At 51.9% G+C, this 22,338-nt stretch overlaps 8 protein-coding genes across 8 annotated transcripts; 5 read left to right on the plus strand and 3 right to left on the minus strand.

Moving 5' to 3' along the window:
- Nucleotides 1–1,871: 1,871 nt before the first annotated feature.
- N7539_005906 (Mn(2+) transporter ATX2) lies at nucleotides 1,872–3,209 on the plus strand (the record flags this gene model as incomplete). The annotated part of the gene is made up of 3 exons (XM_056935508.1): nucleotides 1,872–1,921; nucleotides 1,998–2,969; nucleotides 3,026–3,209. 3 exons carry the CDS (start codon nucleotides 1,872–1,874, stop codon nucleotides 3,207–3,209), a joined length of 1,206 nt encoding a protein of 401 aa, XP_056789380.1.
- A 2,162-nt stretch (nucleotides 3,210–5,371) lies between these two features.
- N7539_005907 (F-box/WD repeat-containing protein) lies at nucleotides 5,372–7,670 on the plus strand (the record flags this gene model as incomplete). The annotated part of the gene is made up of 4 exons (XM_056935509.1): nucleotides 5,372–5,824; nucleotides 5,925–6,565; nucleotides 6,658–7,369; nucleotides 7,470–7,670. 4 exons carry the CDS (start codon nucleotides 5,372–5,374, stop codon nucleotides 7,668–7,670), a joined length of 2,007 nt encoding a protein of 668 aa, XP_056789381.1.
- A 1,574-nt stretch (nucleotides 7,671–9,244) lies between these two features.
- N7539_005908 (putative C6 transcription factor) lies at nucleotides 9,245–11,160 on the plus strand (the record flags this gene model as incomplete). The annotated part of the gene is made up of 3 exons (XM_056935510.1): nucleotides 9,245–9,304; nucleotides 9,435–10,238; nucleotides 10,360–11,160. The coding sequence occupies 3 exons, from the start codon at nucleotides 9,245–9,247 to the stop codon at nucleotides 11,158–11,160; spliced, it is 1,665 nt and encodes a 554-aa protein (XP_056789382.1).
- Nucleotides 11,161–12,818: 1,658 nt separating this feature from the next.
- Nucleotides 12,819–14,104, plus strand: N7539_005909 (putative mitochondrial phosphate transporter Pic2; the record flags this gene model as incomplete). The annotated part of the gene is made up of 4 exons (XM_056935511.1): nucleotides 12,819–12,909; nucleotides 13,055–13,753; nucleotides 13,846–13,969; nucleotides 14,053–14,104. The coding sequence occupies 4 exons, from the start codon at nucleotides 12,819–12,821 to the stop codon at nucleotides 14,102–14,104; spliced, it is 966 nt and encodes a 321-aa protein (XP_056789383.1).
- A 774-nt stretch (nucleotides 14,105–14,878) lies between these two features.
- N7539_005910 (uncharacterized protein) lies at nucleotides 14,879–15,812 on the plus strand (the record flags this gene model as incomplete). The annotated part of the gene is made up of 2 exons (XM_056935512.1): nucleotides 14,879–15,280; nucleotides 15,477–15,812. 2 exons carry the CDS (start codon nucleotides 14,879–14,881, stop codon nucleotides 15,810–15,812), a joined length of 738 nt encoding a protein of 245 aa, XP_056789384.1.
- Nucleotides 15,813–17,027: 1,215 nt separating this feature from the next.
- N7539_005911 (YagE family protein) lies at nucleotides 17,028–18,560 on the minus strand (the record flags this gene model as incomplete). The annotated part of the gene is made up of 1 exon (XM_056935513.1): nucleotides 17,028–18,560. The coding sequence occupies one exon, from the start codon at nucleotides 18,558–18,560 to the stop codon at nucleotides 17,028–17,030; it is 1,533 nt and encodes a 510-aa protein (XP_056789385.1).
- An 821-nt stretch (nucleotides 18,561–19,381) lies between these two features.
- Nucleotides 19,382–20,499, minus strand: N7539_005912 (uncharacterized protein; the record flags this gene model as incomplete). The annotated part of the gene is made up of 2 exons (XM_056935514.1): nucleotides 19,382–19,889; nucleotides 19,961–20,499. 2 exons carry the CDS (start codon nucleotides 20,497–20,499, stop codon nucleotides 19,382–19,384), a joined length of 1,047 nt encoding a protein of 348 aa, XP_056789386.1.
- A 652-nt stretch (nucleotides 20,500–21,151) lies between these two features.
- N7539_005913 (uncharacterized protein) lies at nucleotides 21,152–21,964 on the minus strand (the record flags this gene model as incomplete). Its single annotated transcript, XM_056935515.1, has 2 exons — nucleotides 21,152–21,733; nucleotides 21,809–21,964. 2 exons carry the CDS (start codon nucleotides 21,962–21,964, stop codon nucleotides 21,152–21,154), a joined length of 738 nt encoding a protein of 245 aa, XP_056789387.1.
- Nucleotides 21,965–22,338: the final 374 nt, after the last annotated feature.

Raw genomic sequence — 22,338 nt, forward strand, 5'->3', positions numbered from 1 at the left:
GAAGCCAATGATTATGCATGACTTCGTCTGCAACCCAGACTCTATGCATGCTTGGGCAGATGGGAGCAGATCTCTAGTAAAGGGAACTCTTGAGGCTGCGACAAAAAATTGCAGCATGGTATCTCCATGCAGGACAATTTTCTTTCTTAAAAAAAGTCTCATTGAGGACGGGTCGCTCTGTGAATCTCATGCTTGTTTGAAATTTTCACCTCTCTGACAGGCGATCCTTAGTTAAGTTAACTACTTGGTATTAGTAATCTAGTACAGTAGGATAAGGTAATGTGCAAGTGTGCATGAGTTGTGCGCTACTACTGTTCCAACTTCCCTCTACGGCCTCTACTGGCTGGGAGAATTTGGCGACGTCAGGTCAAGTCAGTCAAAACAAAAAACCAAGTGACATGAGTTAGTGCATCCATCAACCCACTGGATCAGTTGTTTCAACGTTGCAGAAAATATGCCCAGTGGGCCTCGGCTTGAAGCCCAGTGGAATGATAGGGCAGTTTTTGGGTTATCCACCCAGTTTCACCATCGGGGGCAAAAATGAAGAAAGGGCGTAGTGTGCGTCAGGCTGGCGGTGGAATCATTATTCAAAGGCACAATTCCAGGCGGCACGGTGTGCGTGATTCGACACTCTTTATCCAGGCAGTTGATGTGCCTGATGTTTACCTCTTGAGTGACTCGTTGTGGCCATGAAAAGCAAAGGCACCGAGATAGAAGTGATTATTACCTTAACATGTTTCCGCCTGACATTGTAGCAGCGGCTCTGGCATTGTTCGGACGACGCTGAGCGTACTTAAGGTAGTATGACTATGCTTAGATGTTGAATCATAATTTTGATAAAGTGAACCTTACCATTTGCAGATCTAGAGACAGGAGATAAAATATGCATGTGCCTGGCCAAAGCCTAGGTAGATCCGTACATCTCATGCTAGTGTGTATAGTTGGGCCAGCCTGTGCTACATGCGAGTGTAGATAGCATCCACGTGCAATGGAAGACGCCCCTTCTCCTATTATCCGTGCAGATGCTTACGTGCGGATCGAGGTTGCAGCGTTCGATGCATGCATATGTAGCTGAGCCTGAGCTCTGCATTTGCTCCTCGCCAGCTGCCCTGCTCCTGTTGGCCGCGCTTCGTCCTAGCTGGAATGGACCAACTGGTCATGCAACGCCATTCAATGACACTTTGGTCTTCATATGATCCTGAGCCCTGAACTCGACTCAGATAGGCATACAAAAATGGGGTAGGTAGCTCTGGATTTAATAGGTCTAGGGACAGTGTTAGTAAGCCCCGTAGTCTCTCAGCGGACTGTATGCTAAATTGCGAATACAATGTTCACCTGTCGTCCGCTCACGGGCTGTTCGGCTATGGTCGCAGATTCAGAGTGGCTGCTTCGAACCAAATGACGTGGGCAACGGTATATCTGAGTTGACTGTGGGCATCCTTCGGTTGCTCGCCGGCGTTCATTCATCCATGGGCGGGGGTAAGACCAGAGGTGTATTGAGTCAGCCAAATAAGTAGTTAAGTTAGAAGCTCCAATGCGTTGACAAAGTCCATGTCCCGTTGTATGTGGCGGGCGCAGTGCCGTACCTGAGAAGCAGATCCACCCTCGTCCGTTTGGGGTTCGGAGAACCTCAGGCCGCGTGGGTCCTCCAAACTCTCACCCTCTCACGTCTTGGTGAATTCATCATCCAATTTGCACGCAGGACGGGCTTCACGAGAATGAACCCTTGCTGGTGCTAAATCAATACGTCTAGCAGCTACTCAGAACGCCATGATCGGGATATGATCGGATTGGTGTAAAGCTGACGTGACCGATTTGAAAGCTCAACACGAGCGGCGAAAGGACAACATCACCAACCACTACCGGACAGCATGGAGGGACTCTTCACCTTGCTCGCGCTGGGCATCGTGATGGCGGTGACGTGAGATACTCATCCAAACTCCAAAAACCATCCTCTTGGCCAAGATCGCTGACTTGTATTCCCTTTTCGTGTGAAGGTCATTCGTTGTCGGCTCTCTCCCTTTAGCATTGACACTCTCCGCATCGCAATTAAGATTGATATCTTCCATTGGCATGGGAGTTCTAGTCGGTACATCTTTGATCGTTATCATCCCCGAAGGGGTTGAGACCTTATATAGCGCCAATGCTGTCAGTCGCAAGACTGTCGGCGCCCGCGCAAACGCAGTCGAGTGGTCCTCTGAAGGTCCCATTTCAAAAGTCATCGCGAAGGACGATATTCATGCCTCTCCCTCGGCCTCCAGCATACCGGTGCCATTCCTGGACATTGAACCCCAGCAAAAATCACCGCTTGCCCGCCGACACGAATCTTTCGAGTCTTCAAATGCGCTGCGCGTACGCAAAGACGAGACCTCGAGCGCCAAAGAACAGCATGGGAAGGAGGAAGAGAAAGAAGGGAGTTCGCCACATGCTTGGATTGGTGTCGCCCTTATCAGCGGTTTCATCCTCATGTACCTCATAGACAAGGTCCCCGAATATGCTTCACCGACCAAGTCCGATCGACAGCCATATCACATCTCCCTCGACAACCTAGGATCAGGCCTACGGCGTGGCTCCTCTCCCTCCCGACCCGATGGTCTCCTGGAAACAGGTCCTTCGCGGCAGCAGCACAGCCACAGTATGGCGACAACCATGGGCTTGGTCATTCACGCCGCCGCAGATGGCATTGCATTAGGTGCCTCGAGCACGGACAAGGGACTTAGCTTCATCATTTTCTTTGCCATTATGGTCCACAAGGCCCCCGCCTCCTTCGGTTTAACTTCAATTCTCCTGAAGCAGGGGCTCTCGACCCGTACCGCTCGAGCGCATCTACTGGTCTTCAGCCTGGCTGCCCCTGTAGGTGCCCTGGTAACCTTCCTCTTCGCCCATCTACTTGGGACTGCCGGGGGTGACGAGGCTGCGTCCTTGTGGCGGACCGGGATGCTGTTGCTTTTCTCTGGTGGCACTTTCTTGTAAGTCTGCCTCGATTTCACCAGGGACGTGTGAACAATGTTAACCCGGAGTCTAGGTACGTCGCCGTGCACACGATGCAAGAAAATGGACACTCTTCTGGATCGCGCGAGCTGCCGCAAAATGGGTACACCGAGTCGCGTGACTCGCCGAAAGAATCCGATAAGTCGATGCGCGATCTCGTGGCATCTGTACTGGGAATGATCCTGCCACTCTTCCTACAAGTCGGCCACGCACACTAAACCTGCCACTTTATCTCCAATTGACTGAGCGACTTTTGCTGGACCACGTTGATTATCAATTGCGATTCACGTGCCACTGTTTGGATCTTTTCGTCATCTGTTCTTAACATACTCTCCCCGTGGTCAGCCACTGCGCCACCTCCATAATGTTACTCGGGTCCAGTCGATGTCCTGGACTTTGATGCTTTCCCCTACCTTGAGCGAGTGCGGTGGAAGTCTGAGCGTTCCACCGTCCTTTCTAGAAGTGTCGTTCGCATTGCTTGGCTAATTTTTCTCTCCCTTCTTTTTTTTTTCTCTCCCAACCACCTGCGAGGAGATCAGGAGTACCTTATAGATTGTCTAGGTTTGCTGTATACTACGGACGGTGGGCGGCAGGTGGGATCATAGTTATCGCATCTGTTGGTTTTTTCCCTCTCTTGCACAAATCACACCGACGTAGCGTGACGTTGAGCGCGAGTCAGCACCTTGAGCGGATCACTGTGGTATATAATGCGTCAGACCCCTCAGCATTCTAGTGTCAACTCCTTTCGACTCGCGGGCCCGGCTCATTTTTAAATCACTGGAAGGCGGGGGGGGGGGGGGGAGACTGATGACAGTATTCGTCAATTCGATCTCGTCAGTTTGCATCATCGCGACCTGCAGGAGAGCGTTCCACGGTCGACGCCTTGTGAGCCGTCCGGTCACCCACGGCACCGACCACATGGTTGGACGTTTAACCATCCATCAATCTCACATCTCATCCGTTCCGTTTGAGTTGCAGAACTCTGTATTGATCCGTATGGTTTGCCCGAGGCTCCGACGCGGTCTGCCCCATCTCCTGAGTGTTTGGAGAACCTACCAGGTACCTGTGAATTGTGATGAACCTGACTCAGCGAAGCAAATCCACTGTACCTCGCTGCCAGGACCCGTGACCTCTCGATCTCTGCGATCCCGCAAGCGCGCGGTAAAAAGGGCGTGAAGGCTGGGCGCCAGCTGGGCCTCGTAGATTGGTTGCCAAACTCAGGTAGACCGCATTTGAAGCGCATGACGCCAGAGCGTCTGCTTCTCTGATCTGCCCTCGTCAGGTGCACCGTTGCCAGCTCGGTGGCTGCGTTGCCTCGTTTGCCTCTCTGCCGAAGATTCGCCATCTCGATATCGCATCATCGCGCTCACTCGGGCGTGAGGAATTCCAAGGGAGGGGCAATTGCAGACTCGGATTTGATGAAACTGTCTCTTTCCGATCCAGCTGTGTCCATCCTCCGCACATGTCTCAGAGCCCCCGGGAGCTGCAACTCACAGCTTCTCACTTGGACCTCGATCTTTTGTCCACTGGCGAGCGGGTCACTGATCGCTACGTCGCTATAACTGTAACTGAACCGGGAGCTCCATCGATTTCATCCGGTCGGCTTGTGGAGTCCTTTCGGGGCGAGCTTGGCAGCTTTGTCAGTCGCAGGCCCCCACTAGTCACGACATCGACTCCGCCGGAAGTGACCCTTTTCTTCATAACGCTTTTCGTGGGTTCGTCGACTGCTGACCGTCACCGTTCCGTCAAGCTTCGGGCAGCAAGCTGAAGACTTTCAGACACCCGGCAAAGGGACAAGCAGCGCATACTCTCACGAAGGACCACACCCCTCCGGGACTGTAGATTGGATCGGATTCACCTCGACCATCTCATCAGCCGCAGACCCAGAGTCGCCCAATATTTGGCACACTCTGCTTCGATCGGTCAGGAAGCAGCCGCTTTAGATCGCTCCCGTCACTCGTTGCTCCGTTCGTTTGTCGGAACAGATTATTATCCATTAGGCGCCTCATCTCGACTCAGGCCCACTTTTCGTCCGCGATTCCCTCGGTCGACCCCCGTGGCCAGCCCAGGCTCTCCCGATCCCCCAAAAACCATATCGACACCCCCTCGTGGTCTGTACCCGATCACAGCGCCCCGTCGACGAATTTTTTTTTTTTTTTGGCTCGGTGCGACTGCACTGTCGATCGTTTCGTGACCGTGAGACCGAACTGGTAACATCTACCTTAGTCGTCAGTTGACTCTATATGTGCGTTCAGCGCGAGGCGTGTCGACCGCATCTTGTCCGTCGATCTTGTCATCAGAGCATCCAACACATCGGCGCATATTCCACGACGGGCTGGCCCTCGGTCTTCACTCCCCCGGGACACGGCCAGCGCTCGCCATGGACTCTGATCCAGCATACAGCGACACCGATGTGCCGATGAGCTCACGGTCGATGGCTCATCAGCTGGAGTCCCCGCTGGTCTCAAATCACGACCCGATCCCGTCTTTTACTCACAGCCCGACCCGTTCTCTCAGCATATCCAAGAAGGCCGTCACCTCGATTCCTGCCAACCTTTTACCATCGGCTCCTGCTTCGCCCCCGACCCCCGCGCCGAGTCCTACACCGCATCAACGCCTCGCAGATTGGCGATCGAGCGACGAGGAGGAGTCGGCCTTCCTCGTCAACCTACGCATACATTTCAGCACCCTCACCAACTCCCGGAAACAGAAGCTGTTGGAGTATCTTCTGGACGGATGCGATAGTCAACAACTGAGCTTCGTGTCCAGCTATGTCGGTCCCAGGTTACGGAAGGATCCCTTCCAGGTGTTTCCTAACGAGTTGTGCTTGAGGGTAAGATTGCCGAGGCGCCTACATCGAAGAGTGGTGACATGTCGTTAGAAGCGGACATTATTGACCATGTTTTTCCTTTCTTTCCACTCTCGTCTTCTAGGTCCTGTCCTTTATCGATGACCCAAAAACCCTTGCCCGATCATCGCAGGTCTCCCGTCGCTGGAGGGAACTGCTCAACGACGATATCACCTGGAAGAATCTCTGTGTGAAGCACGCTTACTCGGTACGGCGCAACTCAGGGGACGGCGAGCTGGACTCGTTTACCACCGTGCATTATACCGAGCCGGTCGTGGACACACGAGCCATGGCCAGTTTACGTCGATTGACGGCATCGACCGAACACGCGGCCGCCCGTCAGCCTCCTACGCTACCCCGCACTCTGTCGGGCGAATGGTTACCTCCGACATCCCTCTCTTCGCGACGACGTCGAGTGCGGCCCATCTCGTATCGCTCGCAGTTCAAGCAGAAATACATGGTTGAATCAGCCTGGAAGAAGGGCGGTCGGTGTACCCAGCACCATATCACCCCGGATCAGGGGGTCGTCACCAGTCTGCATCTGACGTCCAAGTATATCGTGGTCGCCTTGGATAACGCCAAGATTCATGTCTACGACACAAATGGTGATAACCAAAAGACGCTGGAGGGCCATGTGATGGGCGTGTGGGCGATGGTTCCGTGGGACGACATTTTGGTTAGCGGCGGATGCGATCGTGAGGTCCGCGTGTGGAATATGGCAACTGGGTAAGCCGGAGAACCTTATGACACCTCGCTCTGTGTCTGGCCGCGACTTTGGAGACACGAGATGACTGACCTATATCATTATGTCGTTACAGAGCGGGAATTCACTTGCTACGCGGGCACACATCAACAGTGCGCTGCCTTAAAATGTCCGACCGCAACACCGCCATCTCGGGCTCTCGAGACACCACTTTACGGATCTGGGATCTGGCCACGGGGACATGCCGCAACGTCCTGGTCGGGCACCAGGCAAGTGTTCGATGTCTGGCCATTCACGGCGACCTTGTGGTCTCTGGTAGTTACGACACGACGGCTCGGATCTGGAATATCCCTCAGGGTCGCTGTGTGCGAACCTTGTCTGGTCATTTCAGTCAAATATACGCCATTGCGTTTGACGGACGGCGTATCGCAACCGGGAGCCTAGACACCAGCGTGCGTATCTGGGACCCACATTCCGGACAGTGCCTTGCGATTCTGCAGGGACATACCTCTCTCGTCGGCCAGTTACAGATGCGCGGCGATACTCTGGTCACTGGTGGATCAGATGGATCCGTCCGTGTCTGGTCTTTAACCAAGATGGCCCCCATTCATCGATTGGCCGCTCATGATAACAGTGTAACCAGTCTTCAATTCGATAACACAAGAATCGTGAGTGGCGGTAGTGACGGTCGTGTCAAGGTGTGGAGTCTGGCCACCGGCCAGTTGCTGCGAGAATTGAGCAGTCCAGCCGAAGCTGTATGGAGGGTGGCATTTGAGGAGGAAAAGGCTGTCATCATGGCAAGCCGATCTGGCCGTACCGTTATGGAAGTACGTTCCCCCCTGCATCTTTGTTGCTTACTGTTTACGGGGACTTCTTGTCTTGTCTTTCTCATTTCTGTTATTGTTGAATCCTAACGAGTCATTGCAGGTCTGGTCCTTTTCTCCACCACCCGAAGACGCTGAGGACGGGGTCGCCATTGAAAGCGCATCTAGCACACCGGATATTGGTTCAGCCCACGACAGTGAGCTTACCTTTGACACCCGCCGTCGCAGTCTATTCGCAGATCCTTCGCTGATGATTCCATCCGCCGGAGATGATGATCAGCTTATGGACGACGCGTCGTCATGATGATTGAGACTCTGCCATCATGAACTCCCTCACTCATTCAATCTAGTTCGTTGTTGATATAATCCGCCACCTATCTAACGACCATGGACTTGCCACATCCGAATGGGCAGCACTGAACGACGACCCGTCTTGTTTGGACCTCGTTCTTGAATATATTCTCCCCCTTTACCCCTCCGTTCAGCATTCTTAGCTTCCTTCGTGCCTGCAGATGATATTGGTAATCTCCATCTTCAGTTGGACCTCACGTCCTCGCGTCTGCGCCTCTCGTCGCCTCTCGTGCCAAGGGGAATCGCGCGAGGGCCTTGCATACCCGGTGTTGCCTTGATATGATGTTTTGTTTACGGGCAGCCCCAATCGACACTGATGCAGGGGAGCCCTGACGAAATCGGTTGGAATTTGTACCAGGTCAGATCGTGTTCCGGATCATGATAGGCGATATAATCAATTTCTTACGTCGACTTGCGACCAATCGTACTAGGCCTTCTTCCAAGTAAATCTTTTATCGTGGCTACCAATTCCCATCCACCTAAACATAGATAAAAATCTCTTTGCATCAACCGCAACTGAGGGGCTCTACTCGACGATGAAGGCACTCGAGGCCTCTTCTGGCGTCTTCGTCGTAGTGAGAGACCCTATTAGAATAAAGGATAGTTTGGGTTGCAAAGCCTACGATTTCCAGGAATCTTATCCTGTACTACCCACAAGCTCGAAGTGACATCCATCAAGTATTATGGCAGACAGCTAGATATTTCTTTACGATTTGTACTGGTACTTTCTGACCACGCTATTTCATAGCTTAGTAGTACTGCTGCATTAGCTTGGGTCGGTAAGGAGACGAAGCACCTCTGCTTTCTTGAAGTCGTACTACTCTATTACTGTAATTAGGTAGGTTACCACTGTAACCTCCAGGTAGTAAGCTACCAGTACATGGTGCATCCACCATCCAGTAGGCCGATTTGTCCGGCCGAGGGCCGCAAAAGGCTGACTCATCCGGCAACGGTGGGCGGCTGGAAAAACCGATGGAGGCCCTGCAGGCTGTGGATTACTTCAAATCCCCGAGGTACCAATTGCTCACTGCAAGTGACCGTGAATCCTGGATCCACCGTCAGGGCTCTCTCATCCAGCACTTCTCACGCCTACCCTGATCCGCTAATTCGAAGAATGAGCTGATCCAGGCAAGATCGAGCTGATCTTCTCACACAATGCCCTGTTTCTTTTGACTTTGTTGAACGCCCGATCTAAAGCATTGTCACTGTGTCAGCGGGCTGTTCCAAAGAAAAGCCAATTTGATCCTCTATCTTTTGCAATGCAGTGGGAGGCACCCTCCACTCAGCTCTGACAGCCGACTTGATTAATCACCTTTGTACCTCCATCTGTCTTCCGGTCCCCCTCCCTGATAAGCGCTTGGCCAGTCCCCTTTGAGGAACCTCGGGTTCTCCTCCTGAGGCGCGGCTGTCATAGTGGCCCCGAGCGCCGGTGCAGCAGCAGCATCGAGTGTGTACGACGTGTAGTGTGTACTGTGACATTCGTGGTCCATGGGCTTTTCCGCGAACAAGGACGATTGGTGGTAGAAAATGGTCTATGGCGGGAAGCCCAGTACCGGGTGTCATCTCTGTCGTAAGAGAAAGATCAAGGTTCGTCATGAGTTTTCATTTCTAAACTTTTCATACGGCAGGATGGCGCTGTCTTTTGACGTGATCAACAATCGATAAGATCGATGCTATTCCCGGGGTCGGCAGTCATGCATGACTAACCTTGCTCTAGTGTGATGAAGGACGTCCCGGCTGCCGCAACTGCTCCATCTATGGGCGCCCATGTCCTGGCTACCGACCCAGTGCTGTTTTTCGCAATGAGACCGGGAAGGTTGAGCAACCGCTGAAGAAAGATGCCAGCCCGAGAGACAAGTCTAGCGCCATTTCCAACTCCGGCGATAGTTCCAGCGCCAGTGCGAGCACCGTGTCTGACTTCGTTTCAATCTCTCCTAGTCAGATGAGCCAGGCACTCACACCCACAGTGGGATTCAACGGCACGAGTCAGCAAGCCTTGATGGCCTTGAAGCCATCATTGAGTCTGTATCAGATGGCAGACGCTACCTGGGAACAGCGCGCATCTTGTTTCTTCTTCGACCAGTATATTCTCGACCCTGATCACGAATATGGTCGAGGCCATATGGAGTATGTGCCTGCCCTATATGCACGCTCCCAGGAAGCTAGTATCTTCGGCGCCAATCCATCGGCCGCTTGCCTGCGATGGGCGGTGGATGCAACCGGGTTGATGATGAATGCCAAACAGAGACATTCATTGCCGTTGCTGACGAGGGCCCGTCAGGCGTATGGCAAGGCGCTTCGGAATGTGCGGACGGCCCTGGCATCAACTGAGCAGGCAATCCGAGATGAAACCTTTGCGGCCGTCATGGTCCTTTCTGTCTATGAAGATATCACGGGCGAACGCAATGGATTGTTTAGTGCACACACAGCAGGACTTGACTTTTTAATGAAATTAAGAGGCGAGCGTCAAACGTGGAATCAATGTGGACGCGATATGTTCAATTTTGGCTGGACACGCAAGGTATGTTTTGTTTGTTCCTTTTTTTTTTTTTTTTGGTCTTGCCTTGCGGCCAGCCACCTGTCTGGGATCCGGAGTAAATCGAGAGAGACACAAATGCTTATGCCCCCTGCCTTGTGAGCAGTATATCGAGATCCTGGTTTTGGGACAAAATCTCAAAGATGAGGATGTCTGGGCCCCGGAGCTCTTCAATGAAAACGATCCCATTGAGAGCCTCATGCTCATCGCCACGACGATGAGCCGAGTATTTCACTCGATGCAAGCTTCCACCGGCCTACCCGATCCAACCACCGTGGAAGGGTGGATCACCATCAGCCAAGAGTGCGATGCCAAACTATGCCAATGGCCCTTGCATCTGCCACCGCGCTGGCTGCCCACCACCGTCTACACGACGTCCGGGGAATCCCTCTTGACTTACAACCACGACCTCCACGCCTCCATCTGGTACTGGTACCGCGCCATCCGCGTCATGTTACAGCGGTTTCTTCTCACCCTGGATCAAACTTACACTTCCATTCGACAAAAGGAGGCCGGTTCTCCGGACGCGCAAACGATACAAGGCCAGATGGACAAAACCCGGCTGATCGCCATCTGTCAAGACATGACCACGGACACCTGTCGCAGTATTCCCTTCTCCTTGGCCGAGATCGACAGTCTCGGGCGACAGGCCTTTTCGGAGAATCCGTCGCAGCGATACCGTGCAGCAAAAGGATATGTCATGATGTGGCCGTTATGGCTGATGCTGTCCAGCGGTATGCCCACCCCGTCCCAAACGCAGCAATTGTACTCTGTACTGTCGCAGATTGGGTCCGCCCATGGAATCAAACTCGCATTGATGTTGGCGAGCGAAGCTGAACGCCAACGGGACGATCGATGGCCGTGTGGAACCCCCTTTGCAGCGGCATCGAAATTAATCGCCATTTGAAGAGAGGTCCTGAGCTTTCAACGCCTCACCTGGGCTTGACATCTTTGTGTATATTGCAGCCAAGAATCTTATCATCTGGACAGGCCTAAGGCTCCCCTTTGGCGAGTAATCCAGCTGAAGTGTATCATAGAAGAAGTCATTAGATTTCTAGTTCAATTCGGTATATGTGACCGCTGACGAGTAACTACTAACTACTGCACACTCTGTAGTTTCGAACGTCTTCTGAGAAGGATAACTACAAGGTGCTACATTGACGGGTGTTTTACCAAAATATGGACGGTATCTGTTGGACTAATGGAATTTTTCAGGTTACACTCGGACCTCATTTGGATGACAGATGACCGGGTCGGCTCTGTACTGCTGGACCAACGGGTACCTGCCCTGCACTTCCATTTACGGCACAAAGTGCATACCTTATTGACTGAGGTTCCGCCTCCGTCCAAGGGCAACGAACCGCCGCACGGGTCCGGGGCTTCGGTGGAGCCGGCGGCACCGTCGGATCTCGTGACGTCATGGCTGCCGAGGCCTGGACTCGCTGCAACGGGTTTCCCTTAGGTTTCATCACCGCAACACGTAGCCATCACAGTTGGACGCGCTGTTGGTCGGGCTACTGGAGACGAGATCGCCAGTACCGTGTTGCAATATTTCTACAACCCTCGAATTCTTATGGTGAATGAGCACAGTTGCTTCGGCTGATGGTTTTCTTGACGGATGGATTTCATGCTATCGCAACTTCGTAACTAACTACCAGATATGGTAGCGGGTCTGTGACTTGTGACCTTCTTGTACATCAGTAGGTAGTTAGGTACTAGGTAGTAGTATGACCACCTCGTCCCTACTCCTAATGTAGCCGTCTTATACATCATGGGCCGGTCGCAGCGGTGAGAACCTCCCTACTTCGCAGCTCGGCTGCGCAGTTCCGCCCTCTGCCAGCCTTGTCGGTCGATCTCAACTTGGATTAAGGCACTAAGGCAGTTGAAGGTTGCTACTCAGCTTGCTAGACCCGGAGTGGTGCCGGATTAGCCGTTCGCAGGGTCAACCCTATTGTAGCATGATTCAATCATAGTGGAGCGCACTGGTGCATGCTCTCTTACTACGACTCTAGGTCACTGTGTCACTTAATAGTTCAGCTACTAGTTAGCTAACCTTCAATGTTATCATGCCTGTTCACATCCGCCTCCAAAGAAGGGCAAGCCGTCATAGCCGCGCATGCCAGTCCAGGGCATGGGCCAAAGTGGGGAACCGATAAGAGTGCTGTGCTGCGATTGACTGGCACAATGCTCGACTGCACATGTTCAGCTCGTTCTCCCCGGCAGCTTGTGCATATTCTTCATTATGCTTGACTGCTCGAGAGGGGAAACCCGGCATGGCTGGGGCATTTGACAGTGGGTACTACTGACGCCATCGTTGGGTTGTGACTAGACTCCCTCGTGCACTCCTCTAAAAGATGCGACATCCTTGCGCTTGAAGGTTCCTCGATTTTCTATCTTTCGCCAAACCCCGGGTGTGACTATTTTCGAGTCGGCGACTTCTCTTGTACATTCTATACAGACTTTCCACTCTGCATTGGCCTCATTGAGTACCTACTTCTCCTTCATAATTCAACCTTCCACGTCACACCCGATCGTCCACCCTGATCGTCCCTCTACCGAGTCAAGATGGCCACACAAGAGCGTAAACTCCCCTTTGGGAAGATCGAGCCCAATTCCATGAAATACTTCCTCAGCTGTGGCCTCGGTGGTATCATTGGTAAGTGCTCACTCCGCCCAATTCTAGCCCATATCCTGCCATCTTCGAGGGGGAAGAAACCAAACTGACCGAAACGCGCTGCAGCTTGTGGTATGATTATCGAACCCGACATGGAATCCTAGCCGCGTGCTTGCTCTTTCAACAGACCAATGCATGGGATTGTCAACTCCCATCGCTCACCTACTTCTTCCAGGACCAACACATACCGCTGTGACCCCTCTGGATCTGGTCAAGTGCCGTCGTCAAGTCGACCCCAAGATCTATAGCTCCAATATCTCTGCATGGCGCTCCATCTTTGCCAAAGAAGGCTTGCGCGGTGTCTTCTTCGGATGGTCGCCCACCTTCATCGGCTACTCCTTCCAGGGTGCCGGAAAATACGGTCTCTACGAATACTTCAAACATCTCTACGGCGATACCATGTTCCCCGAGACCAATCGCACCCTGGTCTTCCTCGGTGCCTCGGCCTCAGCCGAGTTCTTTGCCGATATGGCACTCTGCCCCCTTGAATCGATCAAAGTCCGCATGCAGACCACCTTGCCGCCCTACGCAAATAACCTTCGCGAGGGTTGGAGTCGAGTTGTGGCCAAGGAGGGCATTAGCAGCCTCTACAAGGGACTGTACCCATTGTGGGCACGTCAGATCCCATATACCATGACCAAGTTCGCCACCTTTGAGGAGACGGTCAATCAGATCTATCGCTATCTGGGCAAGCCCAAGGAGAGCTATGGACAGTTGACCCAGACGGGTGTGAGCTTCCTGGGTGGTTACATTGCGGGGATCTTTTGCGCCATCGTCAGCCATCCCGCTGATGTCATGGTTAGCAAGCTGAATGCCGATCGCAAGCGTGAGTTGAGACCGATTGCCTGTTTCCCCTGAAAAGGTTTCTCTGAACAGGGGAACATTGAATGTCTTTCTTTTGCTAACCATCGGGTACAGCGGGCGAGGGTGCCATGAAAGCTGTCTCGCGCATCTACGGCAACATCGGCTTCTCCGGACTGTGGAACGGACTCCCCGTGCGTATCGTGATGCTGGGAACCTTGACTGGCTGCCAATGGTTGATGTAAGTTCTTTGTTGCTTCACTACGAGACCCCAAGGAATGGGTCATTTGACCTCTCATTGCCGGCCACTAACTATCGCTATAGCTATGACTCGTTCAAGGTCTTCCTCGGCCTTCCCACCACCGGTGGACACTAATTGATAGTGCATTGTTGATCGATTTTTCACGTCTGTCTACTAGCGCAGGTGTTGGATTATTATTATTTTTTTTCTTTTTTCTTTAGATGCCCGTCATGAAATGAAAGAGTAATCCATCATACCGTCAATGAACAGGATCAAAACATGTTTGACAATAGACTTAAGTAATGAGGCCAGCTTGAAGCCTGACGAAATATAACCAAGGGTCACTGTACTTCCGAGTCTCTACTCACTACTCAGTCGTGAGTGGAATTCAATGAATGACAACTCAACACTTAATTATAGGATCCTTCCAATGAAGCGGCCTCCGAGCTCCGAAATCACCGCCTTTTGGGGTATCGCGGCAGAACCGAAATATCGCATCGGCGGAGAGATGCAAAGCCAAGCTCCGCGTCCCCTTGGATCCCAGCTTCCCCAGTAACTTCTCTCTCCCGACACTCCCTCGTAAGACGCCACGGTGTAGTCGGGTCCTTACCTACAGCTCATTCAATTGCCGTCTGCCGCTGAACCTCTACATTGCACTTTTGTCACCGCTCATCCACCCTACGCCTATCCACACCTGCCTTCCCATTGGCATCTCCGCTCGTTGCCCATACTTCGCCCGGATCTCCGAGAATCAACCAAACCGCCCTTCATTGCTCAGTTGAACGAACCCCCACACCAAACCCCCTCATTACAGAGCTTCCATCTTGCGCTCACCCACAATCGCCTCAACTTCTTCCATCTCTCAAGCTCACCTTTCCCCCACCCTCCGCCATCTTCTCTTTTTTCATCATGGACGCCCGACCCGCAACTACTTCCACCACGACCGTCACGACCAACCCGCCCAGCGTGGAAATCGCATACAAGCGCAAATGCGCCGCCCTCAAGAAGCGCCTTGCCGAAGTCGAGGCAGAAAATGATCTCATGCGCACCCGCAATCTTCGAGGATACCAATACATTCAGAAAATGCGCCTCGAGTCCTGCATGTTACTGGAACGTCTAGCCAAGGTCACCGGCATGGCCGACGAGGCGGCAGCAGGTAAAGCCGACCCGGAATTGCGTGCCCGTGCCACCGCGATGATGTCCAATGCGACGGCTTTGAATGGCATTGGTGCTGGTGCTGGTGCACAGGGGGAAGAGGGTGCGGATTTGGATGATGAAACTGAAGGTAGTTCGGATGAACAACCTCCGACTGTATGTTTGTGATTTGATGTTACGATTCTTTTTTCTCTTTTATATTCGTTGCCCTATTATAGAATTTGTCCTCCACGCCCTCTTGTACTCGGATTTCACCTATGCATGCTCTCGATCTTTTTTCTTTCCTTCTTTAATTCGCAGCAATCGCCATGAAGTATTCCTGCTAATCATGTCCCTCCTTTCTACTAAACAGCCCGAGGAACGTCCACTACGCGTCAAGCGCTCACGAAAATCCAACCTCCCCGTCGAAGGCGGCGACGCAGATGATGCCGCCCAAGAAAACGCTGGAGAAGCAGGTGACGCAGACACGAAGTCCTCTTCTCTACCACGACTTGCTCCAGCTCCAAGTCAAAAAGACCTAACCTCCTCATTCCGCGTGCGAAAAGGCAGCGGAGCACGAGAGTGCGAGAACGGCGTAGAGGCAGATGATCGTGATGCTGGCTCAGATGCACAAGCCGGTGATGCCGCCGAGGACGAAGCTACACCGATGGAGGTAGACGATAAAGAGCCGAAGGAGGAGCAAGGGTGAGAAGGACGGAAGATTGTGTTTAGCGATTGTCTTTTATCTTTTCTCATTTGCTCCTTTTTCTTGGGTCGTTGTCTTGTCATCGTGGAATTCAATATCGGGGAACCTCTTCTCTTTTTTTTCTCTCTCTCTCTTCTCTGACAGACATGTCTGTCTGATCCTCTTTTGGTAATTTATTTCTTACCCACTTTTTCTGAGGATATTCGCTATTGATCTCGAGTTCTCTCATAATACTGGGTACTCGATTGAGCCTCGGCAATTTGCAGGATCATATCCGTATTCAAGGCAGTATCTGCTTAGTTTACCTTTCATTTCCAGAAACACAGAGCAGAATGGATCACATGAAATGGATGGTTGACGCAGGTCTCGACATGTTGATCAAACATTGCTTCATCTAGGTTGCCGTGTGTGCTTCAGTCCTAGGACACAGACGATGGTTGTACGTCGCGAACTTTCCGTTGAAACTTCGTCTGCCCTCTCCCCTAGTCTACAAGCAGTAGAGACAGTAATCGATAGTATCGTTACCTGGTCACCGGGAAGATTTGAAACGGCCGATAAAGACGTAGGGTTGGGGTCATCCTTTGTGTGTTGACTGTGTTCACTCCCAGAATAAGGTGCAGTAGCGTGGAATCTGGCAATAGACGAGGTCCGTAACAGCATTAGCTGCTTCAAGACTAATAAATTGATTGTTGAAAACCACTGCAGCAGGATGGCCCAAGAAGGTACATTCTGATGACTACGTAAACCTAAAGAGACAGCAATGAAATATTTATCATATCAACAGGACGAGTCATATCTAGCACCTCAACTCCATGCCTTGATCATTTTGAGCCCGGTAAAAATCCAACGCTGTAACATAGGGACAATGGACTAGAAAACAAACAAACAAACAAACAAACACATATGAAAAGACGGGCAACAGACTACACTGGTCCAGTACTTTCTTCAGATTACAGATTGCGGTGTGGCTCGTGTAAAGCGTGCGTGAGTACGGGTTCACGCAAAGCACCGACGCCTCGAAGGTTGGATGTAATCACACTCTATAAAGTCGTTTACCGCACGCTCAAAGTGCGGCGACTTTGTCGGAGTTCGCTAATCAGTCCACACCAGCGTACAAGTCGACAACAATGTTAATGGCCGCGACCAGAATCTCTGCGCCGATCAATACAATGACTGTGAATGTCCATGTTAGCTTATCGGTTTGTTTTTTTTGCCATTTCATCCCAATCCGGCCAGCTGCCGCTTGATTGACTTACCAATCCATTCCAGGTACTCGCCATGACGATGCGTCAATTGGTCCTTGAGCACGGCCAAAAGATCGGCAATGACATCCAAACGTTCCGTCAACAGACTGACCCGCTGGTCCATTTCCAGATAACTGCGTACAGCCTGATAAACGGGTTCTAACTGTGGCTCCGCCCAGAAGAGTTCCGGGCTGTCGAGAACTGATCCCTGTAAGTGGATGTTGATTCTCAGAATAAACAGCTCTCCAATCTGCATGTTGATCTGTCTCCGCGTCAAATTGACACTGCCAGTCTGCGCAATCTGAGCTGGTAGAGGTGCGGTGTCGGCAATGGTCTCTGACAACAGATCCTCGAAGAGCGATGTTTTGACCGATTGAGCCAAGGCATGTGAAATTGCTAGTTTGATCATGTGGTTCCGCGGATCCCGCAGTGAGATGAAATCGTTGTATATCCTCGCTTGGTATTCTCGCGCATAGTAGAAATTAAAATTCTCGATCTGGGTGTCGTCGGGGCTTAAAATCGAGGATGCAAATTTCGAGATGTCAGACAAGAAACGTGATTCTTGTGCAGGTGTCATGCCCCAAATCACGACCGTGCCGTAGTCGAACAAGAAGACCTCGGGTGTGTGAATGGTAGTGTCGATGTCAAAAGGCTCGTCTGACTGAGGGGTTGACACCGCGCGCTCTGAAGTCGTGTCACCGGCATGCCCGGCATCCTCACGGAAGTCGATGAGATCCTCTCTTCTGGATTTTGTATTGTCTTCCACCTCCACAACGCTGTCCGAGTATCTCCGTTCACTGGTTCGGCGCTCGTGATGACCGTTTCCGCCTGTACTAGAGAAGAACCGAGTGCCCTTCTGCTTCTCCTCATACTGGTAATCGAACGGAGAGTAGACACATTCGTCAAACAACTTGGGATTCGCACCGCGTGTCTTTGCGCGCGACTTGAGAAATTTCACCACCCCCTCTAGTCGGTAGGAGTTGGCCGTGCAGTATGCTGTCACTCGTGGGATGCGGTCGCGGTCAGCCTTCCCCAGCCGCGCGGCGTGACTGCGAGCTGCGGGCTCTTTGATGCGAGTGATTTGCGAGTACACATCTCGTGGAAAGTCTCCATCCAAGTATTCCTCCTCTTCCGCCGTGATCGGGTCTGGAAGTAGCTTGAGCTTTTGAGCATTTTTCGTAGTTCGCTGCGGTCCGATCTTCGAGGCGGGAGTGGACGGCGCAGTGAAGGGAGCGCCGTGGCTGTTGCGACGTCGAAGTTTGCTGTTCAATGCCGACAGCATGGGCTGACTGCCCGGTTTACTGGGACCTCCAGTGGCATTGATGTTTTGAACCGGCGGAGAACTCGCTTGGAGAGGGCGAAAGGTCGGGTCGGAGGAGGTGGTTCCGCCGTAGGTGCTGATCGTCGTCAGTGGATTAAACGTCACGGACCGGGAGACCCTGGCGGACTTGGGTGACTCCGGATTGACTTGGGGCAGCAAAGGCGCTTCTTCTGCGGCCGGAGACATGCTGATGGTTTCGCGGAGTGTACGGATCAACGCCTGAAGGAATTGATCAGTGACGTTGGGAAAAAGTTCAAAGCTTCCAAGGTCAGAGCTCCCCACGTGAATTGCGAAGGGAATGGACGGTCTCCACTCTCGATCATCTGGAGGTGACGGCAGCCGCTCCAGGAAGTCCGAAAGTACTACTTTCGGCAGGACTACCGAGTCTCGACTGCAGAGAACCAGAGGTACTACTGCATGTAATGTACAACCTTCAGATTTCAAATACTCCGATCCATATTGAGTTTAATGTATGAGGAGGTTCTATTCGATCGCCCTGTCACCATGCAATACCTATGGTGGGTAAGGTCAGGTAGTTTAGACACGCAATACATTGTACTCCCAGAGATTGTCACAAATAACTTACTGGAGACGTTTCACGCGCATGTACTGTACGCAGGCAATGGCCTCCAGGTCATGTTGACTTTGGCTGCTCAGTCTCAATCCATTGCTAAGGTGCTTCATGGAAGCCTCTACCGAATCGCTCTATCAGTCTTCCAGGAAGGACGTACATGAACGAGGCTAGTTCAATCTTAGATAATTCGGTGCCTCAATGATACCGAGAAGCCTGGTATAGAATCTGGCGCTTTGAGATCCACAGAATATCTTACGTTGCCAATAGGTATCATGCATTTCCCGAGTGAGCTTTTTTGACAATATGTGCAAGTCAGAAGGGTTGAAATTCCTCTCCATACAAGGTTGATATAAAAATGCAGCCATTACCCATGAACCGTGATGCGCCGTAGAATATAATCTGTCCAAGTTGTGTAAATCGCCCATGATTGAATTCATCGGCGCTTGAAACCTGTGGAGCCGCCCGCTGTCCTTCGCAGACCATTGACGTGCGCCGTGCTCTTTTCCTGCTTCAGCCATCCCTCTCTGGTGCCTCGTCCACTCTTGGAGGCTTTGGGGGGCAGCGCAGGCTTGGAACTTTGTTTTGTGGCCGGCGCATCCAGAACTCGGATTGTGACATCGCCGACTTGGAGGTCTTTCGGGGGCTTCTCAGACTTTTCCAGGAATCGAAGTTTGTTGGATCTCCGAGGGATGGCAAAGCCGAAGTTGTCGGCCGGTGGTGTCGGGGGACGAGCCACTGGCTCGGCATTCAGAATGTCATCTGGAAGCAATGCAGGCAAGGCACGTCGTCGGGCGTCTTCAGTGTTGTCTCCCAGTAAGGTTGTGGTACTTTCGGACAAGAGATCTTCGCTAGATGCTGTGCGTTCGGTGGGCTTAGACTTGGCCTGCAGCTTGCGAATTTCATCGAGCTTTCGCCGCCTGTCCTTTCGCAATTGATCCTCTCTGAAAGAGATACTATGTTAGTAGGCATGTCGATGAGATATAAGGTTTCAACGGAGGATTGCTGAACATACTGTTGCTTTGCCTTCTCTTGCTTTCTAGCTTGTTCCTTGATTCTCAAAAGAGCCGCTGCGTTGTCAAATGCCTCCGGCGCATCGTCGTCGCTATCACTGTCATCGTCGTCCTGGTCGCCTTGGGATGAGATCGGCTCCAATTGTGTAGCTGTCGTTGATGGTTCCGCATCTTCACTTCCAAACCGGAAATGTTTCTTGGGCTCTGCTTCGCCGCCATTCATGAATGGCTCATCTGATCTTTCACTGGCGGTGTCTTCGGCACTTTCATCCTCAAGTTCCTGCGCATTCCTCTTCCTGCGCTTGCTCTGCTTGTCCTCCGTCTTCTCTGTAGCGACCGGCTGAGCCTTACGTTTTCCTTGCTGAGAGGCGTCGTTTGACGCCAAGTTTTCTTTCTCTCGAGACGCGACTGTCCCTTTTCGGGTTGCGACAACCATGGCGGATGTGTTTGCGGATGAAGCAGTGGTTCGATCGGCTAGTACGTCGTCGGCGTCTTGTCGTGTGAAGAAACCCTTGGCTGCTGTCGCAAGACTTGAGAACATAGAATCCGCAGAAATATTGCAGATCAGCAAATGCGAAGTCAAAGTTATGAGATCCTGTACAGAGTTCAGGTGGATGATCGTTAGATCATGATGTACCGATTCCAAAAAAACTCGCTCGGCCTTAAAATTTCCCGGCTATCTCCACACGTTTCTTGGCACGCCTTATTGGGTCGAGGTGATCTATGTGCCGTTCCAGCATTATCAAACCTGGGCTTCTCAATTTAGCACTCGACTGACTGTGCATAGATTTGAAAGATACTATGCTCCTGTCACTAGTACCCAGAATCGTTATGAATCCAATTTAGTATCCAAATATCTTGAGGTAGCCGACATTTGACATTGACTTGTGACGAAAGAAAACCCCCAAAAATGCGTTTAGTAAGTATCCTGGGTCATCCTCGGTTCTGGGGTCTTGTTGGAACTTGGCAAATTGAACCTAGTAAGGATATTTCTAAAGCTCACAATGAGACATGAGTATTGCCCTTTTACAGGGGCTTCCAGAATGCTATGCCGATTCTGTAGTGTTCGCGAATATGATTAGTCCTTGTTTGCATTTCGCATTCCAACGCCGAATATATGCTACCCAATGGTATCCTTTGACCCAGGTTCATGCCCAAACGCCTTGTATTTACATAGATAATGCAGCACGAAGTCAGAGATCACCGCGCATGCCAGCGGATGCGTGATCTCGTTCGGACTTTTCTTCTTCAGTGTTGTCAAAGTCGTCTGAATCAAGGTCGCTGAGATCGTCCTTGGTCTTCTGCAACTCGTCTTTTTCACCACCACCAACGGTCCACATGCTCTCCCGGAGACGTTTGTTTCGCTCGCGGTCTTCTTCGATTCGTTGCTCGATTTGTCTTTTGTCCAAGCGCATGTCGGGTGGCCGGACGTGCCGAGGGCTTCCACTCCGCGACAAAGTGCCGTTTCCCCCTCTCGCTTTTTCCTCATCCTCAAGGTCATAATGTTCGCCGTTGGCATCCCGATCTTTGAGCGCTGCGTCAATCTCAGCCACACTCTCGGCGGATAACATCCCTCTGGCTCGCAAAGTTTCGAGTACATGGCGCACGTGCTTGACGTTGGCTGCACCGGATCCGTCGGGTGGGACGACCGCATCCACGACACGGAGAATATCGCGCTGCATCATGCGGACATAGGGCAAGTGGTTTTCTTTCGTAGCCATGTCGCAGAACTGTTCGATAAAGGACATTATGTTTGCCCGATTGTTCATGTTGTTCTAGGAGCGCGTTTGGTTAGATCTGATGGTCTCTGACTTGAGCGTAGGATGGCCGTGCATTGTGCATAGTCTTACCCGCTCCAATTGCTCCAGGATACATGAATGGAGGTCTTCGTCCCAGTCGCGATGTTTGAGCGCATATTGAGCGGCTTTCTGAGACGAGGTCACAGATGCGCTGAGGTGTTGAAGCTGCTGCGTGAAGCGCATGCGCACCTCAAATGGATCGACCATCTTGACAGCCGAGTGATCTTGTCAGCAGATCTGAATCGAGCATCGGGAATTAGCTGGCAAAGGTGGTCTCACAGGCGGATCTCTCAGAAAACGTCTTTTGGGTCACTGTTCAATAGCGGTCATCAAGGCGGTGACAACCTGGCCGAGGCGGGGGCCTCAGCAACATACAGTACTGAGTACGCAATCCCATGAAAACATTGGTAAGATTGGTGTGGATGGACGGCACGACAAGTACGTATTTGAAACATGAGAACTATCAAACCGAATGGACCTGAAACATAACCTAAATCCAGTTTCAAGCTCACTACTAGTAATATGGGTCAGAATCGAAAGTCAACTGGGTGTTGTCGCCGTCGATGAATCTCGCAATAAAG

The sequence above is a fragment of the Penicillium diatomitis genome (genome assembly GCF_028827545.1).
Source record: "Penicillium diatomitis strain IBT 30728 chromosome Unknown utg000006l_segment0_segment0, whole genome shotgun sequence".
Classification (NCBI taxonomy): Eukaryota; Fungi; Ascomycota; class Eurotiomycetes; order Eurotiales; family Aspergillaceae; genus Penicillium; species Penicillium diatomitis.